This window comes from Lissotriton vulgaris, unplaced genomic scaffold (assembly GCF_964263255.1).
Source record: "Lissotriton vulgaris unplaced genomic scaffold, aLisVul1.2 SCAFFOLD_271, whole genome shotgun sequence".
Taxonomy (NCBI): domain Eukaryota; kingdom Metazoa; phylum Chordata; class Amphibia; order Caudata; family Salamandridae; genus Lissotriton; species Lissotriton vulgaris.
The window spans coordinates 496,413-523,727 of record NW_028242776.1 but is presented as its reverse complement, the minus strand read 5'-3'; the positions used below and the strand labels follow the sequence as shown (position 1 = coordinate 523,727).

At 41.6% G+C, this 27,315-nt stretch overlaps 1 protein-coding gene across 2 annotated transcripts in view; it reads right to left on the bottom strand.

Annotated features, from left to right (window-relative positions):
• The window catches only part of LOC147668845 (serine/threonine-protein phosphatase 4 regulatory subunit 1-like), a 365,836-nt gene that overhangs the window by 302,160 nt on the left and 36,361 nt on the right, over positions 1–27,315 (bottom strand). The window contains exon 3 of one of the 2 annotated variants that reach the window (XM_086948404.1): positions 3,252–3,628. The exons of the other annotated variant lie outside the window; for it this stretch is intronic. Within the exon in view, the coding sequence (XP_086804530.1) occupies positions 3,252–3,393 (142 nt within the window). The 5' untranslated portion in view covers positions 3,394–3,628. The remainder of the gene's footprint in view (positions 1–3,251; positions 3,629–27,315) is intronic. 2 annotated transcript variants of the gene reach the window in all.

Sequence of the window (27,315 nt, the reverse complement as noted above, 5' to 3'; positions counted from 1 at the left end):
GAAAGGCATTACCACTGCTCATTTCTCTCTCATCAAATATATGCCTGGTCCCGGAACTGTATACCGCTATCCAATCAGAAACTCCGGTCACCCGGTCCAGTGCTAAATCACAATGGGGATAGATCTGGGATGTTCCATCTCAGACAAGGAGTAGATATATTGCTCAAACCAAATCAGGTCCTTACAGACGAATGGCAGACTGCTCCTCGTACTTTTCAGACACCACGGTCACTAAAGACCACCCTAAGTCGTTTAAATATATATTACCGCCCGACCCTTGTTGTACAAGATGAAATGCACCCGACTTTGTCCACCTGGCATGGAGTTGTCCGTTAGTTAATATATTCTGGAGCAAAATGTCTGAGCATCTCTGCCATGGCTGATATGGTTTTGGCGCCATTACCTGTTCTAGCACAATTAACATGTAGCGGCACGCCCAACGGCAAAAAAAAATAAGTGGCATATGTGTGAAGGAAGAGTCAGCCCACTCTACAAAATGATTATCGTACCTGGTCTATTGTAATGAACAATTAGAGATCTACGGTGCTACAATTCCAGATACAAATAGACCAAAAGACTTTTGGGCTCGACCACATTGTTATCTGTTACAGAGGGGGATGGGTATGTGAAGTAGTATTTTAATTGTTGGGTTCTATCTGGAAATTGTCTGTCAATAATGGGTGGAACGTTCGCAGTGGGTGAGGCGTTGCATCATCCATATAATAATTCTTCTGTCCAAGGTGTATAGTGGCACTTCTAAGCTCTCAGACTGTCACTGGAGGGGTGGTGGCATACCCTTAATATGCATAATTTTATGACAGGTGTCATATTTGCATCCGTAAGTCTGTTTAGAGAAATGTTGTCGTTTTTCCTGTTCTCAGCATGAACTCATCCAGGATATTGTCTAGATCTTTTTTGTATGTTTGAACTTGATAATAAACGTGGATATAACATGCTTCCCATTGACAGCATTCCTCAGCCAGCCATCTTTCTCTGCAACTCCTCCTTGCCAGGCTGCTTCCCAAATCCAGTTTCCAGCTTTTACCTGGTTCCGGAAACCTGTAGGTCTCTGATACGGTCTGTACTACTTGCAGTTATTCTAATCTCAAACTCCTTGTTTGCATCCTTTTTCCTGTCACAAATCTCAACTACAAGACATTGTTTGTGCTCTAGTGACAGTCAGTCCTCTTTAATGCCTATGCAGTGCTGGCAGCATGTCCTGCTATTCTTAACCTGGGATGGCTTTCCCCTTGCCTTACCTAGGGTTCACACACAATACAAAGCGTATTCTTATATTTTTATTTGCCTGTTCTAGTTTTCTACTTTTGTTCATGATATTTAGCTCACGATCATTCCTGCTTCTCGGTCATCTATTTCAGCTCTTCCTATCAGGTTTCCATTCCATTGGCGATCTGGTTGCAATATTGCACTAGTGGACTTCTTTAATAGGCAGATTTCACTATGCTACATGATTAGTGCCTTGACAAGATCCTAAGACTTACAGTCAAATGTGGGATCTGGCATGAGTGTTAAATGAAAGCCTGTGTGTATCTTTTATATACTCTGTAAACATCTCTATTATTCAATTAGATTTTTTTATCTATACTAGCTTGGTTACCTTTTTGTCTTTACGGTCTATGGATAAACTATTTATCCCAGATCGCTCACACCCAGCTCCACTCATTACAGCGGATATATCATTTGTATGCATACATGTTAAGTGCTTTCCTGCATTAATCATAAACTTAGCTCAAATCCTCATTCATCTGGACATCTGGAGAAACTTCAAAGCACAACATAAAACTTTATTCTAGTTCCTCTTGTGCGCAGTAAGAGAACAAACACATTTTGAACTACGTTTAACTATATACACAATATTTTAACTTATAAATTTCCCAATACTCAGTTTCAAGATGTTAAGAAACAAACTAGTTTCACACATTATAGGGTGTATTGGTCAGACAAAACATGTTCATTTATGATTCTGGTTACGAACAAGGTAATCAACTAGAGATATTTTAACAATGCTCTTTTAAATACAGTGACTAAAAAGCAATTTGTGGTCTTTGCAAAACAGAGTTTTCGAGGCGAGACAATTACAGGGTTCCTGATCTATGAACATCCCAAAAAATCATTAGAGGTTTTCCTATCTGTTGAAGAGCAATGTATGGAAATCCAACAGCTGCAAAAGTTTCTCAAATGGCCTTGACTGAAATGGCAGTAAATGAGTGGCAAAACTTATTTTGATCAAGTGCAGTAGGTGACGGAAATATCTTTTACAAATGTAAAAACAGCAAATATTACATATCATACATGTATTCATTTCTGTATTATATGAAACATTCTGAGAGTCAAGTATTTCACATAAACTGTCGGTTCTCTCATCAATAATCCATGCTGTTAATACCCCCAACATAAGTGTTTTTACCTTCAAATCTATTTCTCTTCTTAAGACCCAGTTCACAAAATATAATTCGGTAAACACAATGCACAACATTTTTTCCTCATGCATGCAAGCATCATGCAACTTAATGCTAGGCCACTAGGCCTCTTAGCTTATAGGATTGGTTGGAATCAGGAAGCCATTTTTCGTCCACTACAAAGGTTTTTAAAATGGAACACTTATCTTGGCATTGAAGAATATCTATTTCTACGTTTGCTGCTGCTCTTCACTAAAATCAATATAAACACAGACTTTGAAACTTTTGAGGACGAATGTCAAATATTTGCCGGTTCATTTAATTAACACCACAAAACACATTTTCAAAATAACTATGTCCTTCCACCTAGCAACAGACCAACTAGATGACTTTGGTCTGGTTTAATTCATGTTATCAGTGATGTAACCCATATGCTATACCTCATACTCTAGTATTATTAGGAAATTACACTCCTAGTTCTACATATGTGCTCAAATAAACCATCTTGTGAGAAGCAAACTGCGGGGCAAATGGCACCTCTTTTTAACAATTTGCTTTATTTTGTGTTGCCTTGTAGATATTTCAGGATGTGTCTTCTGAAAATAGTATACCCCCTTACAAGAAAATAAGAATTTTATTTGTACAGACTCTGCACGTTACTTTGCGAACTTGAGCAATGGTCAATCAAAAATATACTAAAGATTACTAAAGTTGTTTATTCCAGTTCGAATTGGCTATTTGGATAACTAAATTAATCTCATACTCAATATTTGCTTTCTTTGTTGCGAGTGTCGAAACAGAACTCTGGATAACCTAGTTTGTCCAACTTACCTTCCATTCGAGACATTCTCCCATCCATTTTGTTAATTTTAGTATAGATCATATCCAGGGTGACAGGTGTACTTGAGAAAGTTGTGAACGTCATTAGGGCAGCAGTGGATATAGTTGAAGTAGGCAAGTCCTTTGAAGCCATTGAAGGTATTAGGGTGACCAACGCAGGGCAAGATGCCCAGCTTTCATGTTGTAATTCTGGTGTTGCAAGTGAATGCGTATAGATCAAAATATATATCCAGTGATTTAGAAAGAGTAGAGGGAACCCCCTGCTGCAATCTATTCACTAAAGATTACGAATGAACTGTCGCAAAAGTGTCACAATGGGAAACCTTCTGCACGATCAGAACTCCCCTCTCTTAAAGCAGCGGAACTACCTAGAAAAAGAAAAGAAAAACACTAATATAGTGTTTAGTTCGCCAAAAAAGCAAAACCTTGGCAAAAGAAATGCAGATGACCCTACACAGAAATATTTTTAAAGTACCTTTTAGCAGAGCAACTGCACACCAGTTTTGATCAGCCACCATTATGGATGCCTGCAGTTATTTCATTCACTCCCCCTTACTTCCCAAAATGAAGCGAGGATGTAATGTAAAAACAAGACCTATGACTGACATACAAATTAGGTTACACAATTTATGAAATAGCACTTATAGGAATAAACTAGGAAAACACTAACCAGTCACTCATGGCTCAAATAAAGGCAAAACACCCCTGTGAAGATGGGGGCTCTACATCTCATTTCTCCTTATCTGCATATTAATATTCAGTTTTCAGAGTACCTATTATTTTTAACTCTTAGAAGAAAAGCTTTGCAACATGGTCCTCACTGTATCAAACCTACTGAATGAACAATATGTTAAGAAAAGCAAAGTAGAAACTTCATGACAATTTAAGGCCATATTACAGGAAGCATTCCTTAGAACAATTTTATTAAATACAGAGATGGATGGAGACATTCAGAAAGCACAACCAACTGTTGATATTGTATCAATCACTCACAAATAAGGGTTAGAAACTGCTTTGTGTAAATACCCTTTCGACATAGGGGAAAAATCGAGTCCAATCATCTTGCTGCTTCTCCGGTCCGCAGTTTTCCCAAAAAGGAAAATGTATTGTGGATTGCTGGTTTAACCAATAAATGGTGTATGGTAAGCACCTGTGATGAGACTTACTGTCAAGTTCGGAAACTTTTAGTTGTCAGCATTTCGAGTCAATGCCAAAAGCTTTCAAACTCAAGGAAAACAAACTCACCAATTCATTATCACATAACAAAAGAAATCAATATCAGTCCTTGTACAGCATATACGCTGAAAGACAATCTAGAACAAAAGCAAAAATGAACAATGATGTAGCTAAGAGGAGATGAAACAGAGTTCAGCTGCACACTCACATTATTTCAGTTTTTTAAAAGATGTTAACTATTTATAAGAAACTAGCTGTAAGGGTGGGTTGGCACCGTCATCTGGCTGAAAGCAGGGACAATATTTACCAATGCACAACCAACTCTGCCTAAAGAAGAAACGTGCAGAGCCTGGAAGGTATGGCAGCCCCAAAACGAGGACGGTGTAGGGAAGGACCGTGGACAGTTCTTAGGTGGGAGTTTATATGTATACAAAGTGCGAGCAAGCAAGTGCAGGGAAATGTGATTGTTTCAAAAGAGACGAGACGGGTAGGCAGAGGTAAAATGTAAAAGAGGAAAAGGAGGAGAGGCTATAGAGAACCACCCTATCAAGCAATACAACAGCATTTACAAGACAGCTACAGGAGAAATGCAAACTAAAGAGTACTTAAATGAACAGGCCTTACAAATCCTAAACTTTACGAGGAAAGGATTTGGCAAGTGTGAAGTGAAGTAAACCCAATAAGTGCCACTCCAATTTTATTTTGATGGACAAAATTGATTATACAGGAACAAGTTTTAAAACTAAGAAAAGTTGTTTCTATTTTTCATTAAAGATTTTGGATAAATACTTGGCAAGAACTGATAATAGTAAGAATGCAGTAAAGCAAAATTTGGTAGTGATGTTTCCCTAAATGGGAAAGGAACCGCGCTATCAATTATCAATTTCATTAAAAGGACTCAAATGGGCTTTTAATATGCTCTAACACCTTTAGTTAAGGCGGAGTGCTACACAGACCACTGTCACCCACTACCAAGAGTGACTATTACCAATCCAAAGGTTCGGTATGTCAAGACGTGCACAATAGGGACTAGGGGAGCACAATCCTAAGCAAATGTAAAACAAGTAATATGCGATCACAAAAAGTTGAGACAAACAATTAAATAGGGTCCAATTGAAAATATCAGCGAGACTTCTTTTCCAGATAAGGTACAAAATCAATTATAGTCCATGTATGTTCATTTCTCCATTTATTCACAAGGCATCATGAAAAAGAATAAACAAGAGCAGCCAACAGGTGTTTCGTCGGTACATCCAATACGTACTATTCCGCGACATAAGCGTTATCATGCGGACTTGAAGATACATACCGAGCTTACAGCTATCTACCGCTTCACAACAAATTGCACACCTTTAGACTACCGCCGATGTTGCGTACCTACTGGGGACCGTCCATGCATCGGGGCCAAGACCAGACCTTTTATACTTATATTAAAGAGTGAGGCTACGATTCACCACACTCTTATCTTTTCATTCAGCCTTGAAAAAGTCATGGTACGGATTGGATGTACCGACGAAACACGTGTTGGCTGCTCTTGTGAATTCTTTTTTATGAAGCCTTGTGAATAAATGGAGAAATGAACATACATGGACTATAATTGATTTTGTACCTTATCTGGAAAAGAAGTCGCACTGATATTTTCAATTGGACCCTATTTAATTATTTGGCTCAACTTTTTGTGATCACATATTACTTGTTTTACATTTGCTCAGGATTGTGCTCCGCTTGACCCTATTGTGCAAATAGTAAGAATGCAATAGGCAACAATCTGTTACAAAATTACTATAAGGGTTTAGATTCCTGACAAATGTTAACCTATAACTTGGAGAGCATAGTCATTCAATTTCTTGCTCCAATGAATATTAATTTAAAAATATATTTTTACCCTTACAGAGGTAAATGTTAATGAACACTCCAAATTAGGAAACATTTTAGACAAACTGCATATATAGTCGAATAAAATGAATGCTTTTCTTCTACACTTGCCAAACCGACACTAGTGATGCTTTCTACTTGGCACGATAACAAACCGAACTTTCAAACCATGTGTGAGGTCAGAGACAGAAAATTATGGTATCTACTAAAAGGCCTGATGAGGTTATAAAACTCTTGTGAGGACTAAACTGCTATTAGGGATTAGAGTTTAAAGCAAACGCTGTATACAAAGGTAGACAAAGACTCTCAGACTGCTTCAATTTGGAATGTGTGAGCAAAATTACAATTAACACATTCCCCCACAGAGAGTCTGGATGGTTACACGTTTTTTTAAACCAAACACAACCAATAACGGTGAAAATAATGAAGGAAGAAAAGAAAAATTCAAAGTCTTCTTTAATTTGTTCCCTAGTTGTGCTTATATTTTTAGGGTTACATGTCCTTATAGCAGAAAGGTGATCCAGAAACAGATAACCCTATGTTTTTATTGGAAAAAGATATTCCCAACAAATCAATTTGTCCACATCTTTAACACCTCTTTGTACAAAATATCTAAAACCTGCTTTCTTTTAAACTCCTCACCAATTACCAGCATTCCCTAACTCGAGCAAAGCATACAATGGTTCTTTGTGGTCTGAATTCAAAGACAGAAAACAACCAGACTGAATATTAAGAATACCCATGCTCGGTTTTTATAGATGCCACTTTAATAGCCATTCCCCTTAGGTCACCCACCTAGCCTCAGTAGACGAGAGTTAGCTCAATTTCCACCTCCATTCTAACCGAGCAGCATGTTCATGCTTCTGAAGAACTTGGGTCCATTGAGCAGGAAAGCTGCTTCCCCTCAGAAGGCCTACCTCCATTCTTACTACCATGGGCACACAAAAATCTACTGCAAAAGCACCCAACACTTACAATCTTTTGTAACACTACACGGATGATGTCCAGCAATGAGATTTACTAGTTTCCAAATTGGGTGGCATAAACTGCCAAAATAAAGTTGCCAGTGAATGCTAGATTTACAAGCAGCTGAACTGTCTTGGGATTCTTTAAAGCAGTGCTTAATGGTGGTGTTGTCTCCTTAATACAATATAATGATCAGCTGACGGCTGACAGTCTACACAAAAAGGTGACTTGGAGATTTAAGGATCTCAAAATAAAGGCTAGTTGTAACAGGATACCTAAACTCTTATTCACCAGATGAATCAGGTAAACCTCCTCTGCTTGGTGCTAATCTAAATGTCCCCAAAAAGCAATGGAAGAATATTAACAAAACTGGATTTTATAACAAGACAGAAAACTAGGCTTATGTTCCTTTAATGATTTTTAATCTTGCCTCCAACAAAAGCACATTTTCATAGGTGATCCCTGTTGGCCAGCATAACTGGGTCATCTTCCACAGAATTCAGTAGATAGAAAGTGGAGGGCTCTCTGAGGAGGTTCTTCACTTTAAGTAAAGGCATGTAAATGCTACCCAAAGACTACTGAAGGACTTTCGGGATATGTTCTAAATAATGTAGAATGGTAAAGATAGGTGGCATATGCAACAATACATAACACGGACGATAGACTTGTGCTGGATTCTGATGATGTATGTTTGTCGAAAAATAACTTGAGCTGTCTCAATTGTATTCAGAAGGAGTCTCTTAAAAGGCTGAAGAAATTAGATGCATAATAAAAGTCCGAGATAATTAAAATCCCACTTCTTGGACTATAGCTGTTAGGCAACATTTGTTGGTAATATTAGATTGTAAGATGCTGTTACCACCTCGTTGTGCTGGTACAGCATGCCCAAGATCTGTCCTTTCCAGACAAAGAGGCTGGAGAGCACATTTTAGTGGCTTGTCCAGTGGCTATGTGCACTACCAAAGAACAGCCCGACTTAGTCCCCCCACTCAAGCCATTCCCCAAGGTATCACTGCTAATCTCACATTCCTCAATCAAGACTGAAAAGAGACCATCTCTGGAAGTTCCATCAAAATTAACAAGAAGCATTTCAGTCACACTGATGCTCAATTTCGTGCACAAAAGTTTCATTCCGTTTACTCAAAACCAGCCAAACTTTGTTTCTTTCTTTCACTGAATTCAGGTGTCCGACAGTTCATGCAACAAGTCTATAAGGATTCGTGACCAAGAGAGAGGTAGTTATTGAGTAACAGCATCAAGAGAGTCTGGGCATATACTCCATCCTCTTTTAACGGTTTCTGGTAAATTCAGACCAGTTCTGGGCTTGAGAGGGAAACTATTTTGTGGGACACGAGCCCTTCAAAATGGCAACCAGACAGGAGTTTATTCTGAAATTTCTCATGGTGATTTCCAGATCATTGTACATTCACCTGATGCACAAGTGAATATTCCTATTTATCAAAAAAGTTGCTGGTCTGAGATATTGTGGTTAGTCAGCACATGCCAGTCTGCAGTACTGCCCTTCAGTTTTGCCACAGTCCACATATATTTCCTCAAAGTATCAGTGTTGGTGGTGGGTCTCTTGAAGTTACTAAGTGTCCTTCTTTAAGGTGAATCGAATTCTAGACATGCCTGGAAGACACTCTTGAAAAGGGGTTTCTGATAAAAATGGACAAAAAAAGCAACAATCAGTAATTCTTCATGGCCAGCATCACAAAAATGGACAGTGCAGTATTCCTGAAGATGGGCGGAATGCCTACCGCATAATATGGCTCTTCACTTGCCCAGACTGCAAGCTGTGGTCAGGGGGTGACTCAAGGTACAGTGCCTCATGACAGCCATCCGCTGTGTTTCTATGTGCCCACAGCTACCTCAAGCTATTGGTGAACCAAGTCCTCCGTTACTGGAGGATAGAAGACTGTGGCTATGAGGGTATGCAAGGCAGAGATAAAGTCTGATGGTTCAAGAGAATCTTATGGTTTGAGTTAGTTTACCTCTTGGTGGGATGCCTTAGCCACCCTCTCCCCTAAGCTACAGATTGCCATGACCACGTATGCCAACCAGTAGCTCTGGCGCATTACAAAGAGAGGCATTGATCTTGTGGTCATTTTTCAATCCTTTGCCAGTCTTTACCTCATAGATGTAGAGGTTAGACTGTTACAGTGGCAACAGACAACGAAGTAGCAAAGGTATGCATCAACGAAATAGGGATATTAGGTGACCCCTGATCAAAGGCAGTGGTGCATGAAGCTTGATCCTGCACAAATGCAAACACTAATGCTCAATGGATGGAGAACATGGGGTTAGGTAAACTAATCTGAGACTTTCTCCATTCTTCTGACATTTTCAATAGTATAGATTAGGAAAACGCTGCATGAGATGTCTGACTAAGTACTGTGGAGAGGAGTTAATGCTGCACCCCGGAGTCTCTGCAAACATTGTGTCAGGATGTTTTACTGTTTTGTTTGATAAATATTACTTCAACCTCTAAACTCAATGTTGAAACCTGTTCCCTGAAGTAGTGTGGCTCACTGGTTAGAGGCGGCAGACCCGAGAGCAGAGGACGGCCCGAGACCAGGGTTCGATTCCCGGCGCGGCAGGTTTCTGGACCAGGGTCAGCGGACTCGATAATTCTCTCGCCTCGGTGCCCACTCTGATCAGCGATCACACTCGGCAACTCTGGGCATTAGCTTGCCTCATCTTCACTAACGGCCCCACCAGACCGCCGGGGATGCCTGGTCTCACCCTGGAGATACCCATTAAGGGACCATCTCTCAGGGAAGCCAGGAAGGGTTTCGCAGTGGTCGAAGCGCCTTGGGACCCTACGGGTAAGTAGTGCGCTATATAAATGCCAATACATTTACATTTACATTCCCTCACCTATTTTCTCATGCCCTTTCCGCCTCCCATCTCCCCATTACTTTCCATCTGCCACCCAATGAGCCAGTATCGCAATTAAGGCTGGCTACTGAGAGACGATTCAGATTTACTAAAATTGTGTGCCTAATTAAAAATATGAAAATTGTGGCACTAAAATTAAAAGTTCTGCACATTGCAAAACTGTATTTTCCTGTGCTCGACCAAACTAGGATCAAACTTGGCCTAAAAGCCATATTGCATTATAATGCAGCCATGATGAGCATTTTAATTTTTTCCCCCATCACACATAGCAAAATGTGCACTATAAAATACTCATATTTGACATGCTGTTCTCAAAGAACTCCGGAAGAAGTCAATTCAAGGCTATTCCTGCATGTACTACTGCAGGCCAATTCATAATATGGGACTGCCATTGTTTGAGTGTAACTAGATTTGTACTGACACCACATATTTTATTAGGCCACAAGGATTAGATTAATATTTATTTAGGGGATGATATTGGGATGGTGTTAGATGATGCTGTATTGCATTTAGTATAGTGATTTGTCAATTTGTGCAATGAGTCTATCACCTTACACCGACAATACGATTTTCACTGTGTATTTTGTTATAAAAGGGCACCAATTGGGAAATGAGCAAAAACTGGTTTGCCCTGACTTTAGAGAGAGGGCCCACGCTTGCTTAAGATTTAAACATTTTTACTGAGATAGGACTTTATATCATTCTCTCTTCTGTATTTGATTGAGCCGTATTCTAAATCCCTATATTGACTGAACATATATTTTGACTAACTTTATGATTATGGCCTTCTGTATTGCACTTTAATAATTTAATAAACCTTCATCGTTTCTAAACTCTACTGGAATTGAGCCTTTTTGACTTGAGGCTTATTTAATGGACTATGCTGATTTGAGGTCAATTGTGTGATCTGTTGGAGCACATTGGTTCATATATTCTGTAGGTCCCCGATCCTGCATAAGCGCTTGGTCTTAAATCAACTGATATGGTAGCATCAACACTACCAAAAACTGTTCAGCCATGTGAAATAACTGCAATTGGAGAAGACAACGCCATACACAAGACCCTTTTATGGCCACACCTTGTCCCATCATATGCCTTCTGCTGCTCCCTCTTTTCCATCTCTCCTGTTTCACCCTCAAATGTTACTGGAGACAGGAGTGAGGCAAAATGTGAATAAACTAACAATACTGCATGCAGGGATATTTTGTAAGTGGTTTAGGGATTTTACCAGCCTTGGCTGGAGACCTTTGCACCAATGGTGATGAAATTATAAAGGGAAACAAGGTGGCCAGCTTCCCAAGCCTGTCTCCACACACCAATTTCTTGCAGTTTGAATTTTGGAAGGTACGCATTAGTTGATTTGGGCAAGCGCGTGTCCGGTGCTGCACATAGGCTACAAAAAGATCATGACTTTCTTACATTGGCAGGGTAAAAAGCCTGAGTGGCTATGTACAGTTTCAAGGAGAAAGGACTTTGGTGAGGGAAACAGATGCATCGGTGACGGCACAGGTACTTGCAGGCAAACTGCTTTATTACACATCAGAGCCTTCACATCTAAGATCATTACTCCTCCCTAACTAACTTCCGGTGCCCCACTTTAATCAGGAACAGAATCAGGAGAGGCTGCTGGGTGGACTGAAGGTTAATTGAGACAGAGTCAACCAGAAGAAAAGACATAGTAGGAAAAGAAAGTCTAGAATATGGGCAAAGGAATTTGTGAAGAACATCATACCAATATGTAACACAGGTCTGTCTGTCTAGGGTGACTCACCCGCAGAGTACCATAATGAGACAAAGGCAACTAGATTAGTAGGTACTCAGCTATTTTCTCTTAAAGTATTTGGTATGATTAGCAATAGAAGCTGCTGATATCAGTAAGTGATTTTGCCAACACCTTTACGCTCCTCAAATATCACTTTTTTTATCTCTTGGGGAGGAGATCTACAAATATAATTAAAACCACAATTGGCAATGCATATAGGTCTGGCTTTACAAGAATGTTGTATGACGATACAAGTAAAAAGCATGGGAATTAATATGTATTTGTGTGGGAGTAAGGTACTGTAGTATACTACTGTACACGGTACAGGAGCACAAGCTGAAGGTTGTATTGGTGTAGGTTGAACAGTTGCACTGTGAAGCCAGAACAACATAAAAAATGTAAGTTAAAGACTGCCCTCCTCTTATGTGTGGTCCTGCTAAAGAAGGAAAAACATATCTTATTATCTAAGCCACTTTATCAGCATTCCAATGTCATGTGTGTGCCCCCAGAAAGTTCAAGCAGCTGGATAAATAAACAAGATGGTCCTAGCTGCGTGGAGGGCAAGTACTTAGTTCTGCCTAATCAAAATAAGGACTCCTGGACCACAACATGTGTGTGGAGCCAAAGCCCCTCTCTAGTAATGTTCAGATAATTGTCTGGCAACAGCTGCTCTATTAAGACAGACCATAAAAACAACCACAGTAATAAGACGTTTTGATGCACTAACATCAGTTTTTGACCTATACATGCTATGGAAGGTATCCATTTTGTCACCTGTTTGCTTAATTCATATATGACCCTTTCTACCAAATACATTCTTGTGGCTTTAAACCGATTCTTTAGGAGGAAGACACAAGTTACACAACAAATTACTGGTGATGTAACTACTGCTGCAAAGTGATTATGCAACTGTCTAACAAAAGTGGAATGCTAGAAAAGCAATAATTGTTTGAGCCTCAATGAGCACAAAAGTGAAATTCTTTGTCCAGCAAACTCACCCCCTTTTGGACTTTTGCTACTGGTCAGCATCACTGAGCCCTAAGACTCTTTTGTCCAATTGTGTAAGGAACCTGGGTAAAAAGCCTAATACTCGGTTACCACTGCTGGTCACCCAGAACAATTCAGTGGTTAAGTCATGTTTTTTCCAGTTTAGTACTTTAAAACATATTCTACATTTGTTTGCTCAATATAACTACTGTAATTCAATCCATCTTTGTCTGCCAGGTAATCTCATCAAAGTTTGCAAATGATCCAACATTATACATTTGCCGCTGTTCATTGCCATAATAGCCCTGTAGTGGTAATTGTTAGCACTTTGTGAGGGCAGCTATTTGTAGAATGTACTTAATTTTCTCTGCTTGCTTATAAAGGTACATATTTATTTTTCAATGGCCACACAATTAGATAATATTCCCTGATCACAAGACTATGTGTGATTCGCAAATCTGCAAACGTCGATATGTGGACTCAAAAAGACTGCCTTTAGGACATTAAGTCATGCAAACCTTTGGGACTTTGTGGCAATGCCAACACCAAACATGGCATTACATCAGCAGGTGATAAAGTTGCAGGATATCTGTTTGAGTTAATGACCTTTCAGAAATGTGAACTCTTAACCCAATAACACTGAAAGTCTTTTTTTAGGTCTCGCCTACGCAGCGCGCATTCGCTACCTAGGAGGACCTTTCACTATCGCTCTGCTCTTTTTGGAAGCACATAATCGTGCTTGTGGCGGCATCCACCTTGCAGGAGCGAGCAGGGGCGCGCCTTTAGCACGAGTAGGTGCTTCCAAAAAGAGCAGACTGTGCACATAAGTATGATTAGTTGTGATGACTGTCTGTGCCGTTGAGCAACGCCAGTTTTCGTAAGTAGATATATTTGAATTCTTGACATATTCAAAGTAGTATGTTGAGTATGATGGCTCATACTTGTGGTGACCTGCAGGTCAGAAGGTTTTTTTTTTTACTTTATTTTTGGTAAGGTCAGGAGTTTAATTACTGAGAGGGCCGAGAGGGTCTTCCATCTTTGAAAAGTTGATACTAGAGTAGCATTAAGAAGTATTTTTAAGCTGCATCTTTCATATACTTCTGAAATGAAATGAAATTGCATGTGTTCTTCTCCCCATTGCTTCCCCCGCCTGCTCTCTCCTGTTTAGCTTTAGCTTCCCCTCGCGCTCTCCCTCTTGTTCCTCTTGCACCCTTTCCTCCGTGCAGCTTCCAGTACCACACTTGCCTCTAAAAAAAAAAAAACACTTTGCTGTTTTTTTTTTCTTTTTGGTTAACGATCCAACAAGGATAGGTATCTAAAAAGAAGAAAAAAAACTTGCATCATTTGTAGATATGCGCGCACCTAAACACTGACAGCAGACCTGGTTAAATGCTTTAGCCACGCTGTACACAAACACAGACACATTGAATATGTGGCTGTGCGCCTAACTTCAAAACCAGCGTCCTTCTTTCCTTGGCAGATTATGCCGTAGACACAGAAGACGCACTTATGCGGTAAAATCCCCACCTTTGGCAAGTAATATGGCAGTACTTCTTATTGCAATTTGTAATACACTAGAACATTCTTGACATTGACCATTTCGATAAGAGTAAAACACATTAACCAAGGTGTACATAATCAGCTTCCGACACGGTTTTCTAACAGTAAATCTCTCACCATTTCCAGCAGCTGCAAGAATCCCATGGAGTGTTTCCATCGTGCATTTTTTAAAGTTGAATGTTACTGGTATCAGACTGGCTGCCCTGGTTCTTGTGGGTTATATTTTGTTAAATTTTGAGAGTTGTGTGTAAGGCTAAAAGATGCCTATATTTGGGTAATATTTACGGGGGTGGAAAGAGCGCTCCTCGAACTCTTCAGCACACAATTTAGTTTGGATCCTTTGAAACAATGTTTATCAATAACCAGCAGGTGCTCCATGATAGACAATGTTGTTTTCTTTATCTCTCGGGATAACTTAAAGGTACCGGCCTGGATTAACATGGGGAGTTTTGTTTTTTAATTAAATAAATGCTCGTTTGGCTAAGAGATCTCTTGGCTGCTTTATAAACCTCTAATATATTCACACATGTATACATAGAGGGTCCATTGGGTATCTCTTTACTGAATGTTTTAGCTATTGGCATTGCATTAGCAACGCCAATAGCTCAAACCTTCAGTAATGCGAGACCTATTGCATTGCAAATGCTTGTTACCCATACAATCACAAGAACACATTATGTTTCTTCAAGAGGAGCTGTAATAAAAGATGATATCTACTTGTTGCTTTAGGGAGTCAAATGCAGTGATAGGTTATAAAAGTGGCATTTTAAATTTGCAACTTAGTTTTCTGTGTTTCAAGCACTGTGGCCCTAGATATAGACACAAGGCTTGAATAAGCTACCATTCACTGAGTAATGTAGGATGTGTAATTTGCTCAAAAATGTCAATAATATTTAATGAATTAGAAAATTAAACTATTTCCCATCTCGCTCAAAAGCTTTGGGTTTATTTCATGTTTGCCTTTTGCTAGGATTATATATGCATGCATTTTAACCTTGTGAATACACATGTACATATAAAAGAAAAATACCTTTCACATCTTCCTTTTTCTCCACTAACTCATCCCAAACCATTCAGACTACAATTAACTCCCATAAATGCTTTCCAAACCACTCTCTGACTACCTGCTGATCCAACTAACTGGTGCACATGTTCACAATACCATTCGATATCTTTCCTTCACTAATTTCTTTCAGTTACTCTATTCATAATCAAAGCAATAGAGTAATTATATGAGATCTCAAGAGCACACATTTAACACAACTAATCCTACAAGTAAACAGAATCTCATATTACTAATCTACTACCTATTGCCCACTAACCTTTGGTTACGGAATAGAGTGTTACTTACAGAAAAGCGCTTCAACTCTTAGTCATGAGTAGTAAGCGTTGTATAAATACAATTTTCATTTATATTCTCGCAGTTAAAATGAGGTTTCCCTATTACTGTTTCAGACTAGGGCCATGCTGCAACAGACTCTGCAAAGCCATCAAGTTCAATAAATAGCTTGAGCACCTATGGCACAGCAAGATTGAGTACTGTAATACTTAGGGGGACTCACTTAGGAAAAGCATGATATATAGAAATGTATGTGCTAATCTTAAATACTGGCAATTCTTTAGTGTAGAAACCTCTCCATCATTTTTAGCTTTTCTGGAAGACTGATTACAAGATATAAAATTAGTAGCTTAACCCATGGTCCTTGGCCATTATTTTGGGTTCCCTTGTATACTAAACCTACCCGATTACAAGAGTAAGCACGGTAAAACAAAGCGTATTATCTTAGCCAATACTGGTTTTGTCCAGTGACATGCCTTAAGTACAATGGTAAACCCAAACTGTGCCACACTATGCAAGCTGAAATACAATGAGTTCTCAATCGGTCTGGGGTAGATTGTTTTCCTGATCAGAGGGGACATGGCTTAAAAGTTCAGCATGTTTAATTCAGCAACTGCTTTTGTGATTGTTGAGCCCGCCATGAAGGTAGTTGTGTTCTCTGCTTTGGTCCGAATTCTGGTCACTCCTGTTGTGAATTACAGTGAAGGCAGTTTTTGCTCCAGCAGTGGCAGAAAAATGGCTGTTGCTCAAGACCCTGCTGAGGTTACAACTGTAGTTGCTGCTGAAGTTGCTGCTGTTGTGGTAGCTTTGTTGCTGCTATGGTCCCTGCTGTGCTAGAAACTGTTGCTGCTATGGTCATATTGGTCTCCTTGTTGTGGTCCCTGTTGTGGTTTCATCCATGGTGAAACTTTGCTCCCTGCTTTGCTTGCAACTAGTTCGGGCTACCTTCCGTGGTTTTTACTGCTCAATTGTACACTTAAGCTAAGCTGACATTTCAAAGCTTGCAGGCTAGGTAAGTTCCTGTGTCACCTTCAGAATGAAAAATATAATTCAAGGGCATGACTGCCAGAGAAGTCAAACTCCTTCCACCAAAACATTTACAAAATAGAAGGACCAAAGGTATCGCCAGACAAGGAGCCCAAAATTAATCTCTCCAACATTTGTTTAAAGATGCATTGGTGTTGAAAGTATGAATAACTAATCAAGAGAGAATGCAAGGTATAGCGTAGCCAAGAGTGATTGATTCAGAGAAATACTGGCAGTGCAGGACCAGTCACTGCTTAGCCCATCAAGGGGTAAAAGCTGTAGTCATTGCTGATCTTGAAGGTAAACTGATCACTTTTTAAGTCTGGCCCAAGCCAAGCCTTTCTGATTTTGCTAAAATAATACTTATATGTTTTTGGCCTGGCCTCTTCTGCCATTGGTCTATTATTGTCATTCACATTTTTTGTCTGCCCACTACAGTATAAAGCATTGGGCAGTGGACCAGCCTACTTCAGCCATTGGCTAACTTTACTTTAAGTGACAAAATTCTGCCCTTTCACAAGGAGCAAATCCATATACTAAGTAGTTCTGGGCCAGAGAATATTATGGCAATGTATGCTTTTTTGGCCCAAAACATGTTTTGCTTTCAGGCATGTTTTTTTTCAGCTTGTAGAGGACCTTGGAGCTTTCCAACAGTACAGTTTTTGGAAACACCATGAAACAACAAGCACTTACAAGACCAAAAGGCTGTCAACATTAGCTCTATTTACTTTGCCGATGCTAGTATTTACAGTCAGCAAAACAGATTGAATGGCAAAAAAACTGAATAATCTTTGCATATTGATACAATATATGTAAAGCACGCTGCACCTAGAAACACAACTTTAAAGAACAACTTAAGAAAAGTCACTAGAGAGACACCCTGAATAATTGGTAGGGTTAACCACTAATCAAACTTTGTCTATGTCCACACTGTGCTGACGTTTGCATTTTAAATAACTCAAAACATATCTCTTCACCTAAGAAATCGTAGTCCCTTGCAATGTGTGATCTACTGGAAGGACACTAGGTATAATGTTCTAAACCCATCACCATCATCCCATGGCTAAGTGACGAGAACTTGTACAGGGCTTTTTTCCCACTCTTATCCACCCAATCAAATGTAACCAAATCTGACAATGAACCCATTCTTACACTCTCAACCAAATTTGAATCAGTCACACTAATCTACCATGAGGGAATGAGAAGAATTCTATAGTGAGGGTATGGGAAGTATTCCCACCTGGACCAAAGAGAAATTCATTTAGCACAGTTTTTTTAGAGAATGGTGCAGATAGGTTGAGGAGAAGATTAAAAACCTGCAATGAGCTCACCATGCTGCATGATAAGCTTACAAAGTGAAAAGAAATAGGAGGGAAGCCGTGGACACAAAGGTAGTTACAGTGACTTAATTTAACACAAGAAATGTAAGCTGAGAAATATACATTGATGTTCTAAGTTTTCTATTAGCCTCTTCTGTAGTGCTTATATTGGGGGGAAATACAAATGTCACAATATAAGGATATGTTGAACACTGTTGACCGGATCACGCCGTCTGTGTTGTTTCCTAAATAATATCAAGGAAGTGATGTCACAGTGCTCTGACTCCTTGCCAGCCATCTGAAGTGCTTGACAGGAAACCTTTTGCCACTGTTTATACAGTTTGGATGTGATGGTTCTATTTTGCAGAGTGATTTTTGTCAGAAAAGGTTAAAACTTACATTAACTTTAAGAGTAGTCAAAGTTAGAAAAATAGCCGTTAACTATGGCATTTGGGAGGAGCTTCGCACGCGTCCAAGAAGGCCGCTTGAGCTTAGGGCTCCCGAGACCCCTGTTGCCCCCCCGGTTACATCCTGTCACTTATCCTGATGCCTGAAGGTGGATTATTGTTGCGGAACCGACATAGAAGTGGGCACTGAAAGTAGCATCCCGAACGACCGCCGGGAACCGAAGCTAGAGAGCCGAGAAGTTTACGGCCTGTTTGGATTTAATGCCCGGGGACTTGAGTTGGCACTGGATCCAGGCCGTAGTGAATCAACAACGGAGCCAGGGACCGGAAGTCGCCGGTCCAGCCTTGCAATTGAGCTTTGTTTCCTAAGTTGACAAGCGAGCCCCCAGTGCCTCCGCTATGAAACATATCAGATGCAGATAAACCCTGATCGAATGGCAAACAATTGGTGAACTAAAGAAGAACTGGTGTTCACTTGAGGGCCCGGATCGCAGAGTTATATCCCTTTGTCTTGGGATCGTGCTCATGAGTGTGCTGAAACTCGTGCGGTATAAACTTGGGTTTTTCTGCGTTTTTGGCCACCGAGCCTGGCGACAGTGGGCAGAACACCCTTGAAGGACAAGAGTGAAGAACCCTGCCTGTATAGCTGGTCCACCTCGGGACGGGGATTGCGTATCTTGCTCGTTGGACGATTCTAAAATGGCGACCAAGCCGGAGGTGGAAAAACCGCAATCGAAGGCTGCTAGGAGAGCAAGATACACCCAAACTAATAAACTGGACCGGTATACGCAACCTAAAGGTTCGCCTGCTGGATCGGGGAAATCGCAAGAAGGAGCAGTCGAGGCCTCGATCATGACAACCGAGCCTAAGCTACAGGATGTGATGGCCGCCATTGAGGGGGTGAAGGCCTCCCTTGGTCAGAAGATGGAGTCCTTGGATCACAAAATGGACATGGTCTCTATTGAAGTTAACTTAATTCAAGCGGATCTCACGAAAACGAGTGAAAAAGTGAAGTCCTTGGATGTCAAAACGGCTAGCCTTACAGATAATGTGGCGCAGTTACAATTGGAAGTCCAGACTCTTAGGACCTCTGGTGAACTTGTAAGCCGCAAACTAGACGAATTCGAAGGGAGGGCCCGAAGAAATAATGTACGCATTATTGGAGTACCGGAGAAAGCAGAAGGAGAGACCGCTGATCTTTTTGTGGAGGACATTATAACCAACCATCTTAAGCCCAAAGGCCTGGGACATTTCTTCACTGTGGAAAGAGCACACAGGGTTCCCGGAGGAAGGCCGCGAATTGGAGCTCCACCTCGGCCGTTAATAGAGAGAATATTTAATTTTAGGGACAGAGACGCCATCCTGCCGGCTCCCAGATCTGGAGGCCCCCTAAAATATTAAAACTCTTCCATCTGCTTCTTTCCGGATTTTACGCAGGCGGTACAGAAGCAAAGACAGAGCTTTATGGGTCTCAAGTACGCCATGATGTACCCTGCCAAACTGAGGATTGAACATGACGACAGGGTCTACTTTTTTGATACTCCAGAAATTGCCTCGGACTGGTTGGACAGTCTCTCCCCTCAAGATGAACCCCGGAGACAAAGTAGTGGGGAAGATGAGGGTTCACAAGAACAAGAATGAGGAAGGTTATGGTTGCTAGAGGGACCGGGGTTAGTCGGGGAACGAACTATTGACGTAAGATTTCCGTTACCATGCTTATCACAGATGTTGGTTCTGTAGGCACAAGACTATAGAGGGGTCATACGGGAAACTGGTGGGTCTTTCTCCTCTTCAGATTTACTTTTTGGTAGTTTTTAGTTAGTTTATGGGGCGACAGGCACACTGCAAGTTGGGGATCCGCAATAGTCGTGAGCAGGGGTGCAGGGTGGGGAGTGGGGTGAAGAAACGGTTGGGGGTGTTTTGTCGCATTCATGCTTCTGATTTTTCAAGGCATTGTATTTCAAGACTTCGAGTTGAATAGTAGCATGTTCGTGGTGCAGGAATCGGAGGGGGTCGAGCCCTTTTCATGTTTTATGATGGGGGTAGGGGGTTGAGGGTGTTGTCTTGGAATGTAAATGGGTTGGGGGACAAAATCAAACGTAGTGTGGTTTTACAATTTCTCAAACGTCACGCTCCTGATGTGGTCCTATTGCAAGAGACGCATTTGGTAGGGAATTCTTGTAAAGCGATGCATAGAATGGGATATTGTATGATTGCGCATGCGGGATTCCCTTCGGGGTCCAGGGGAGTTGGGATCCTTCTCAAGAAGTCTCTCCTGATGGTAATAGACGCTGTTGTAGAGGATGATAGGGTAAGGTACATAGAAGTTTCTGGACGATGAAAGGGTTACACTCTTTCCTTAGCATCGATTTATGTCCCCCCCCAGGTATGCAGGCAACTACTTTCACTGACTTAGGGAAGGTTCTTCTGAACCTCCCGAGGGGATTGTTGATCGAGGGAGGTGATTTCAATGCTGTCGTATCCGGCGTCATGGACAGGCATCCGCCTAGAGATATGGGGTGGGCGCTAAGATGACTTCCTGATTTTATGTATGCCTTGGGTTTGGTCTACGGCTGGAGATTGTTTCATCCGGATCAACGTCAATAGTGTGAAGTAGTGTGGCTCACTGGTTAGAGGCGGCAGACCCGAGAGCAGAGGACGGCCCGGGACCAGGGTTCGATTCCCGACGCGGCAGGTTTCTGGACCAGGGTCAGCGGACTCGATAATTCTCTCGCCTCGGTGCCCACTCTGATCAGCGATCACACTCGGCAACTCTGGGCATTAGCTTGCCTCATCTTCACTAACGGCCCCACCAGACCGCCGGGGATGCCTGGTCTCACCCTGGAGATACCCATTAAGGGACCATCTCTCAGGGAAGCCAGGAAGGGTTTCGCAGCGGTCGAATCGCGGAGATACTCCTCCGGGAGTCTATCCTAGCGCTATATAAACCCACAATTAATTAATTAATTAATACACCTTACATTCGGGTGCCTATGGCAGTGTCTCTCGTATTGATTATTTTTTAATGCCAGCGGCCCAGGCGTCGAATGTTATGGAGGTGACGCACCTGGCTAGGGGCATTTCGGATCATTCGCCTCTCTGGCTCAGATTCAAGATAGCCTCTGGATCAGGAGGCAGAGTGGCCCCAGTTAACCTGGTATTTGCGTAGTCCTAAAATTCGTAAGAACCTGTTGAAGACGTTAGAGCATTATTTCCAGGAAAATGAGGGTTCGGTATCGTCGATCTCCCTTTGGGAGGCTTTATCACAGGTGCTAAAAAAGATAGGAATGAAGAAGTTGTACGGGTGGAGTCGGAGATCGCTAGCGTCGAGGCTGATTTGAAACAGGAAGTGACCCGTGCTAGGCTGCATGTCCTAAATCTAAAGCAGTTTTAATATAGAGCCCTGGTCACTGATAGTGCCAGAGCCTTGAGCAGGGAACAGCAGGGTAGGTTATACGATGTAGGAGATAAAGCCAGGAAACTGATTGCTTGGTTGGATAAGAAGGATAGAGCAGACCGAGTTGCCCCCGAGATTGAGACGGCAGAGGGAGTTCGAATAACGGACCCTCAGGGGATAGTTGATGGTTTTGCGGATTATTTTCAAACGGTGTACACTTCGGTGTCGGAGCGGCCTGAGTAGGATTCTCGTTTGTTGTTGAGGGATATTCAACTCCCTGCCTTACTAAGGAAGACCGCGATTTTATGGACAGTGCGCTCACTGCAGATGAAGTAGCCCTGGCAGTGCATTCTCTGAATTCTGGTAAGGCATTGGACCCAAATGGACTCCCGATTTGAGTTGTATAAGCTCAGGCCTGATAAGGTTGCCCCCTATCTTAAAGGTATGCTTGTGGAGGCTAGAGAGTGTGGAGTATTGCCATATGATCAAAGAGTGGCCTTGGTTGTGGTTATACACAAGGACGGAAAGCCTAAATCCAACTGCGCTTCCTATAGGCCTATTTCGTTATTGAACTCGGAGCCTAAGATCCTGGCCAAATTGTTGTTCAATAGGCTTATCAAGGTGATTAGTGAGTTGATACACCCTGATCAATCGGGCTTTATCCCACATAGAAATACAGCTTTAAATCTATGCCGGTTACATGAAGTTTTGGCCAGAGCGCATACCCTGAAAGAACCGACCATAATAACGTCGTTAGACGCAACAATGGCCTTTGATACAGTTGAATGGCTGTATTTGTGAGCAGTCTTGGCAAAGTTCGGATTTGGTCCTGAATTCATCAGTTGGGTGCGTTTGTTGTACACGGAACCCCTTGCCCAGGTTGTAGTGAACAATCCTATCTCGGCGCCATTTTGTCTTGGGCGGGGCACTAGGCAGGGATGTCCGCTTTCTCCCCTCCTGTTCGAGCTGGCTCTCGAGCCCCTGGCGGCTTGGATTCATTGGGAACCCTAGATACGGGGTATTCGCTGGTCCCCGCAATTGGAAGATCGGATCTCTTTATATGCAGGTGACATTCTGTTTTATTTCACCTCACCTAGGAAATCCCTCATAGTCGTTCGTGATGTTTTGGCGTCCTATGGTAGGAATTCAGGGCTTATTATAAATTGGCAGAAATCCCACTTGTTTGTTTTGAGCGGAGATGCCCCTGTTCCCCCGTGAAATTGTCCAATTCAGATCTCCAAGGACGGATTTAAATATTTAGGGGTCTTTATTTCTTTGGACCCCACAATCAGATATGAGAGGAATCTCCTTCTCCCTTTGATTAGGTTAAGGAGCGATGCAGCCGGTTGGAAAAAACTCCCGCTCTCCCTATTGGGACGGGCAGCTCTTTTCAAGATTATGTCCTTGCCCAGTTTTCTCTACGCCCTTCAGAATAAGATGGATATTGTGCCGGCTAGTTATTTTCGAGAGGTGGAGGGGGTGCAACGTGAATTATTATGGGACGGTAGGCCCTGTATTGCGTTGACCAAATGAACTCTTCCATGGTACGATGGAGGTATAGCCCTCCCTGATATTAAGAGGTATTATTGGGCCTCACAGTTGGGTGAAATAAATTTGGGTACTTACGGGCCAGCAACAGACCCAGGATATGCAATGGATAAGTGGCTACTCCCAGGTGGCAATTATAACCAAGCTTTGTATATCAGGGCTGCAGGAAAGAGTTTGACAGGGCCTACTAAGGTGGCGGTGCGGATATGGCACAACGCGACTAGTTCGTTAGGATGGAGTTACCGACTTACTCTAGCTACCCCACTGTTTGGATCGGATAAGCTGGGCAAGCTTTAGAATACGAAGGGGTTTGATAGGTGGGACCTGATAGGGATTGCTACTATTGGTGATATCTGGGTAAAAGGAAGGATTAAGACTTTTGCTGAATTGCAGACGGAATTTGAGTTAAGCAAGACGGAATATTTCCGTTACGCGCAAGTTAGCCACGCACTACAGTCGGCACTGCTGGTGGAGGAGGCGATACCCGAGGCTTCGCCGCTAGAGGATAGAATTTTACACGGGCACTTGCCAGAGAGTACTATTTCCCTGATTTATAAAAAACTGATTAATAATAGAGAAGACCACCTTGTGGATCTAAGGGATAAATGGAAGCGTGATGGTCTTGAATTGGATGATGAGGATTGGCAGTCGGCCGTATCCTCTCCAAAGGAGGTTGCAATTTCAGCTAGATTGAGACTAGTCCAGTTGAAAATATTACACAGAGTGTATGTCACAGGCCCACGTTTGATTCGGATGGGTTTATCTGAGAAAGGTTTGTGTAGGAGAGGGTGTGGTCAACTGGGCACGTTTCTTCATATCCTTTGGGAATGTCCGTTTATGGTGGACTACTGGGGTAAGGTACATGAGGCCATGCAGGAAGTATTGGGGATAGCTGTGTTGCCAGAGGCTAGGAGATGTCTCCTTAATATCTGGGAGCCCACGGATCTCAATACGACACAAACCAGGTGGGCTACTTTAGAAGCAATGATTGCTAAACGGAACATCGCTCTGCATTGGGGATCCGAGAGGCCGCCTAAGTTGGATGGGTGGAAAGAAATTATGGATTGATGCATGTTCCGAGAAAAGACTGTATACCTGGCGAGGGGTCGACCCCGTAAATGGGCTGTTTGGGGACCGTGGAATCGATATAGAGGGGACCTATGTGTACCACCTGTGGATGTTGTTTTTGATACTCCGTTATCCCCGTAACCCTTATAAGTATAAATATTTTGCTTCTTTAATTCCCCCCCCCCCCGCTTCCCCAATATTCTCGATGTGATGTACTGTTTTGTGGGGCTGCTCCGTCTCAGTACTATGCACTGATTTTGATGCCTTGTTTTCAATAAAAAAATATTTTTTTAAAAACTATGGCATTTGGTTGAGGTATTGAAATAAGGTGAGGATTGAGTGCATCCTTACATTTCTTAAACCGTTGCTATTTGCTGCATGTTATTACCTTCCAAAAGCTTGCATCTACATTTTTTAAAAAGGGGTATTAAGCAAGCATGTCTTGTGCAGGAAGGGGACGTGCAGAAGGTTATGCCTTGGGCAATTTCACTACACCACTAACTGTCAAATGCATAGCCTTATCTCAGTGCGCACATACCTGTTTTATGAGCTTTTCTATCCATTTCCCTTGTGTCATTAACAATGTGCTATGTTTATCTCCTCATGGGTTTGAATATTGAGCCCAGTGCATTTAATGATTGGCTGTATGGCGCTTGGTAGAAGGTAGCGCTGTGTGAGGAAACGGGCTAATAGGCCATGGACGTATATGTGTGTAATATAGGATTGTGTGTGTATACAATTATGTTGTGCCCTAATTGTGTTTGTGATGTATTTAATAGGCAAACACATTTCAATGATTGCAATCAGTTCAGCTAATACTATGCTCCTTATATTCGCACTTAAGGTATGCCTGCATGTCTGTAGGAGCATCTTCTGATGGAAGTAATATAAGCAGCATTTTGGAGGAACTAGACTAGATTCTGGTGGACCAGTCATTTAAGATTCATTCACAAAAGCTTTAAAAATGTGTGCACAGAGTTATGGGGTTCTGAGATTACAGGTGTTGCCTCATTTTCAGGTTCTGCCTCAGGGTCAGCCAGGTAGTCCATATATTATGACATCCAGCACCAGGAGCTGATGCAAATTCTGCTTATTGGGAGCTGTTTGTCTTTCACATGGCTGCCAGGTTCTAGTTGTTGCTCTTGGCTTACATATGCCCATGCCTCAAACCACCTCAATGTACCAATTTAGGAGCTGCTCGAGGCATAACAGCCTAATGGGGGTTATTATTGTGCTCAATGCATTAACTGGCAGGTGTTTTTGTCTCTCTTTATCATCTGAGAGTAGGAATGTTTCTTTAGTGAGCAATGTTAGTGTTTCGGTTCAGCACCAGTATTGTGTGTGGATTTTAATCTTCAGTTAGATCTGTGACCTCCAGTAAAGGTTCTGTTCTGTAACTATATCACTCAGCAGACACATTTTGCTGCTGGGTGCGTTCTCAATTGATATGGGCCCCTCCAAGGCTCAGTGTGGTCTTGTATCATCTAACATTCTCAATATTATACAGATGTCCTGTGAGATCAGGAAAAAGACCGTTTTCTTCTAAATTCACGGATATTTATTTGAAGAATGATCGTTCAATGAGTTTGATCATCATTGGCCGTGAATTTGCTCATGATTGGTTGGAGATTGGTCAGTAGCTCAATTGTTTTGCTCCATAGAGACATTGTTTCTTTAGGAGGACATTGATATGAAAAGTCTTAACATCACTAGGAAGCTTGCCAGTGATTTGTTAGTGATGGATCTAGCTGTGATAGCAAGAGTGGTGGTGAGGAGGGTTTTCTTGAACATTTGTGGGGAGCATATATTTGCTAGTGATACAGCAGTGGTATTGACTTTGATAAGCTGACATTTGTGACAGAAAGGGGCTTGAATGACAAAAACTTGGGTAGTTGTTTGGAGCGAAGACTTCTTAGTTTTGGGGTTCCAGTGTGAACTCAGTGTTATTTTTTCAGGAAGTACTCCGTTTTGGTTTTAGTTATCTGCCAGGGCGTCTCTTAGTTCTAGAAAGTGGGTTAACTGTGGAGAAGACATATAGTCAATTAAGGAATTCACACATGAATTTGTAATATTCCTTTGTTGGTTTGTCATGGAAAGTGGAATTTTAAGTACATTATTCTAAAGTAACTCCTCCAAACTATTTGATGAGAGAAGTGGTTCTCTGGTGGGAGAATGTGGCCCACATCTGGTGATAATAAAGATTGTTTTCAACTACTTCAGAAAGATAGTTTTGACTCCAATGACAACGAGAATTGTTGTGATAAATCTTTCTCTTAGACACCACCTCATTTCCAGGTGAACCCTCTCAATCAGTAAGATCCAAACCCAGTTAAACAGTTAATATATCTGGGTGACGTCTGAATTACGATTCTGCACTAGACAGCAACCAACAAAATATTAACTGAATAAAATGTGTCATTTGGAGAGAAACACATTTGAGTTTAAATAAAATGTAAAATAAAAAAATACCTTTTAGAAATGTAGATTTCCTGCTTCTATCCTGCATCATACAGTTGTTATGCAGTGTTTGATAATACTTTTATCTGTAAAAGTAAGTTTTTGTCACCAAGGACACAGTGTTCCACTCGTGTTTGAGTTCAACATCCAGAAAAGCAGTCGACAGGAGCATTGCCTGTTTGTTGGATTGGAGTTATCTGGTACCCTTACATGTAGCATGCCACCCCATCCCCCTTCTGGGTTCTACTGCTGGTCTCAGTCTTACGA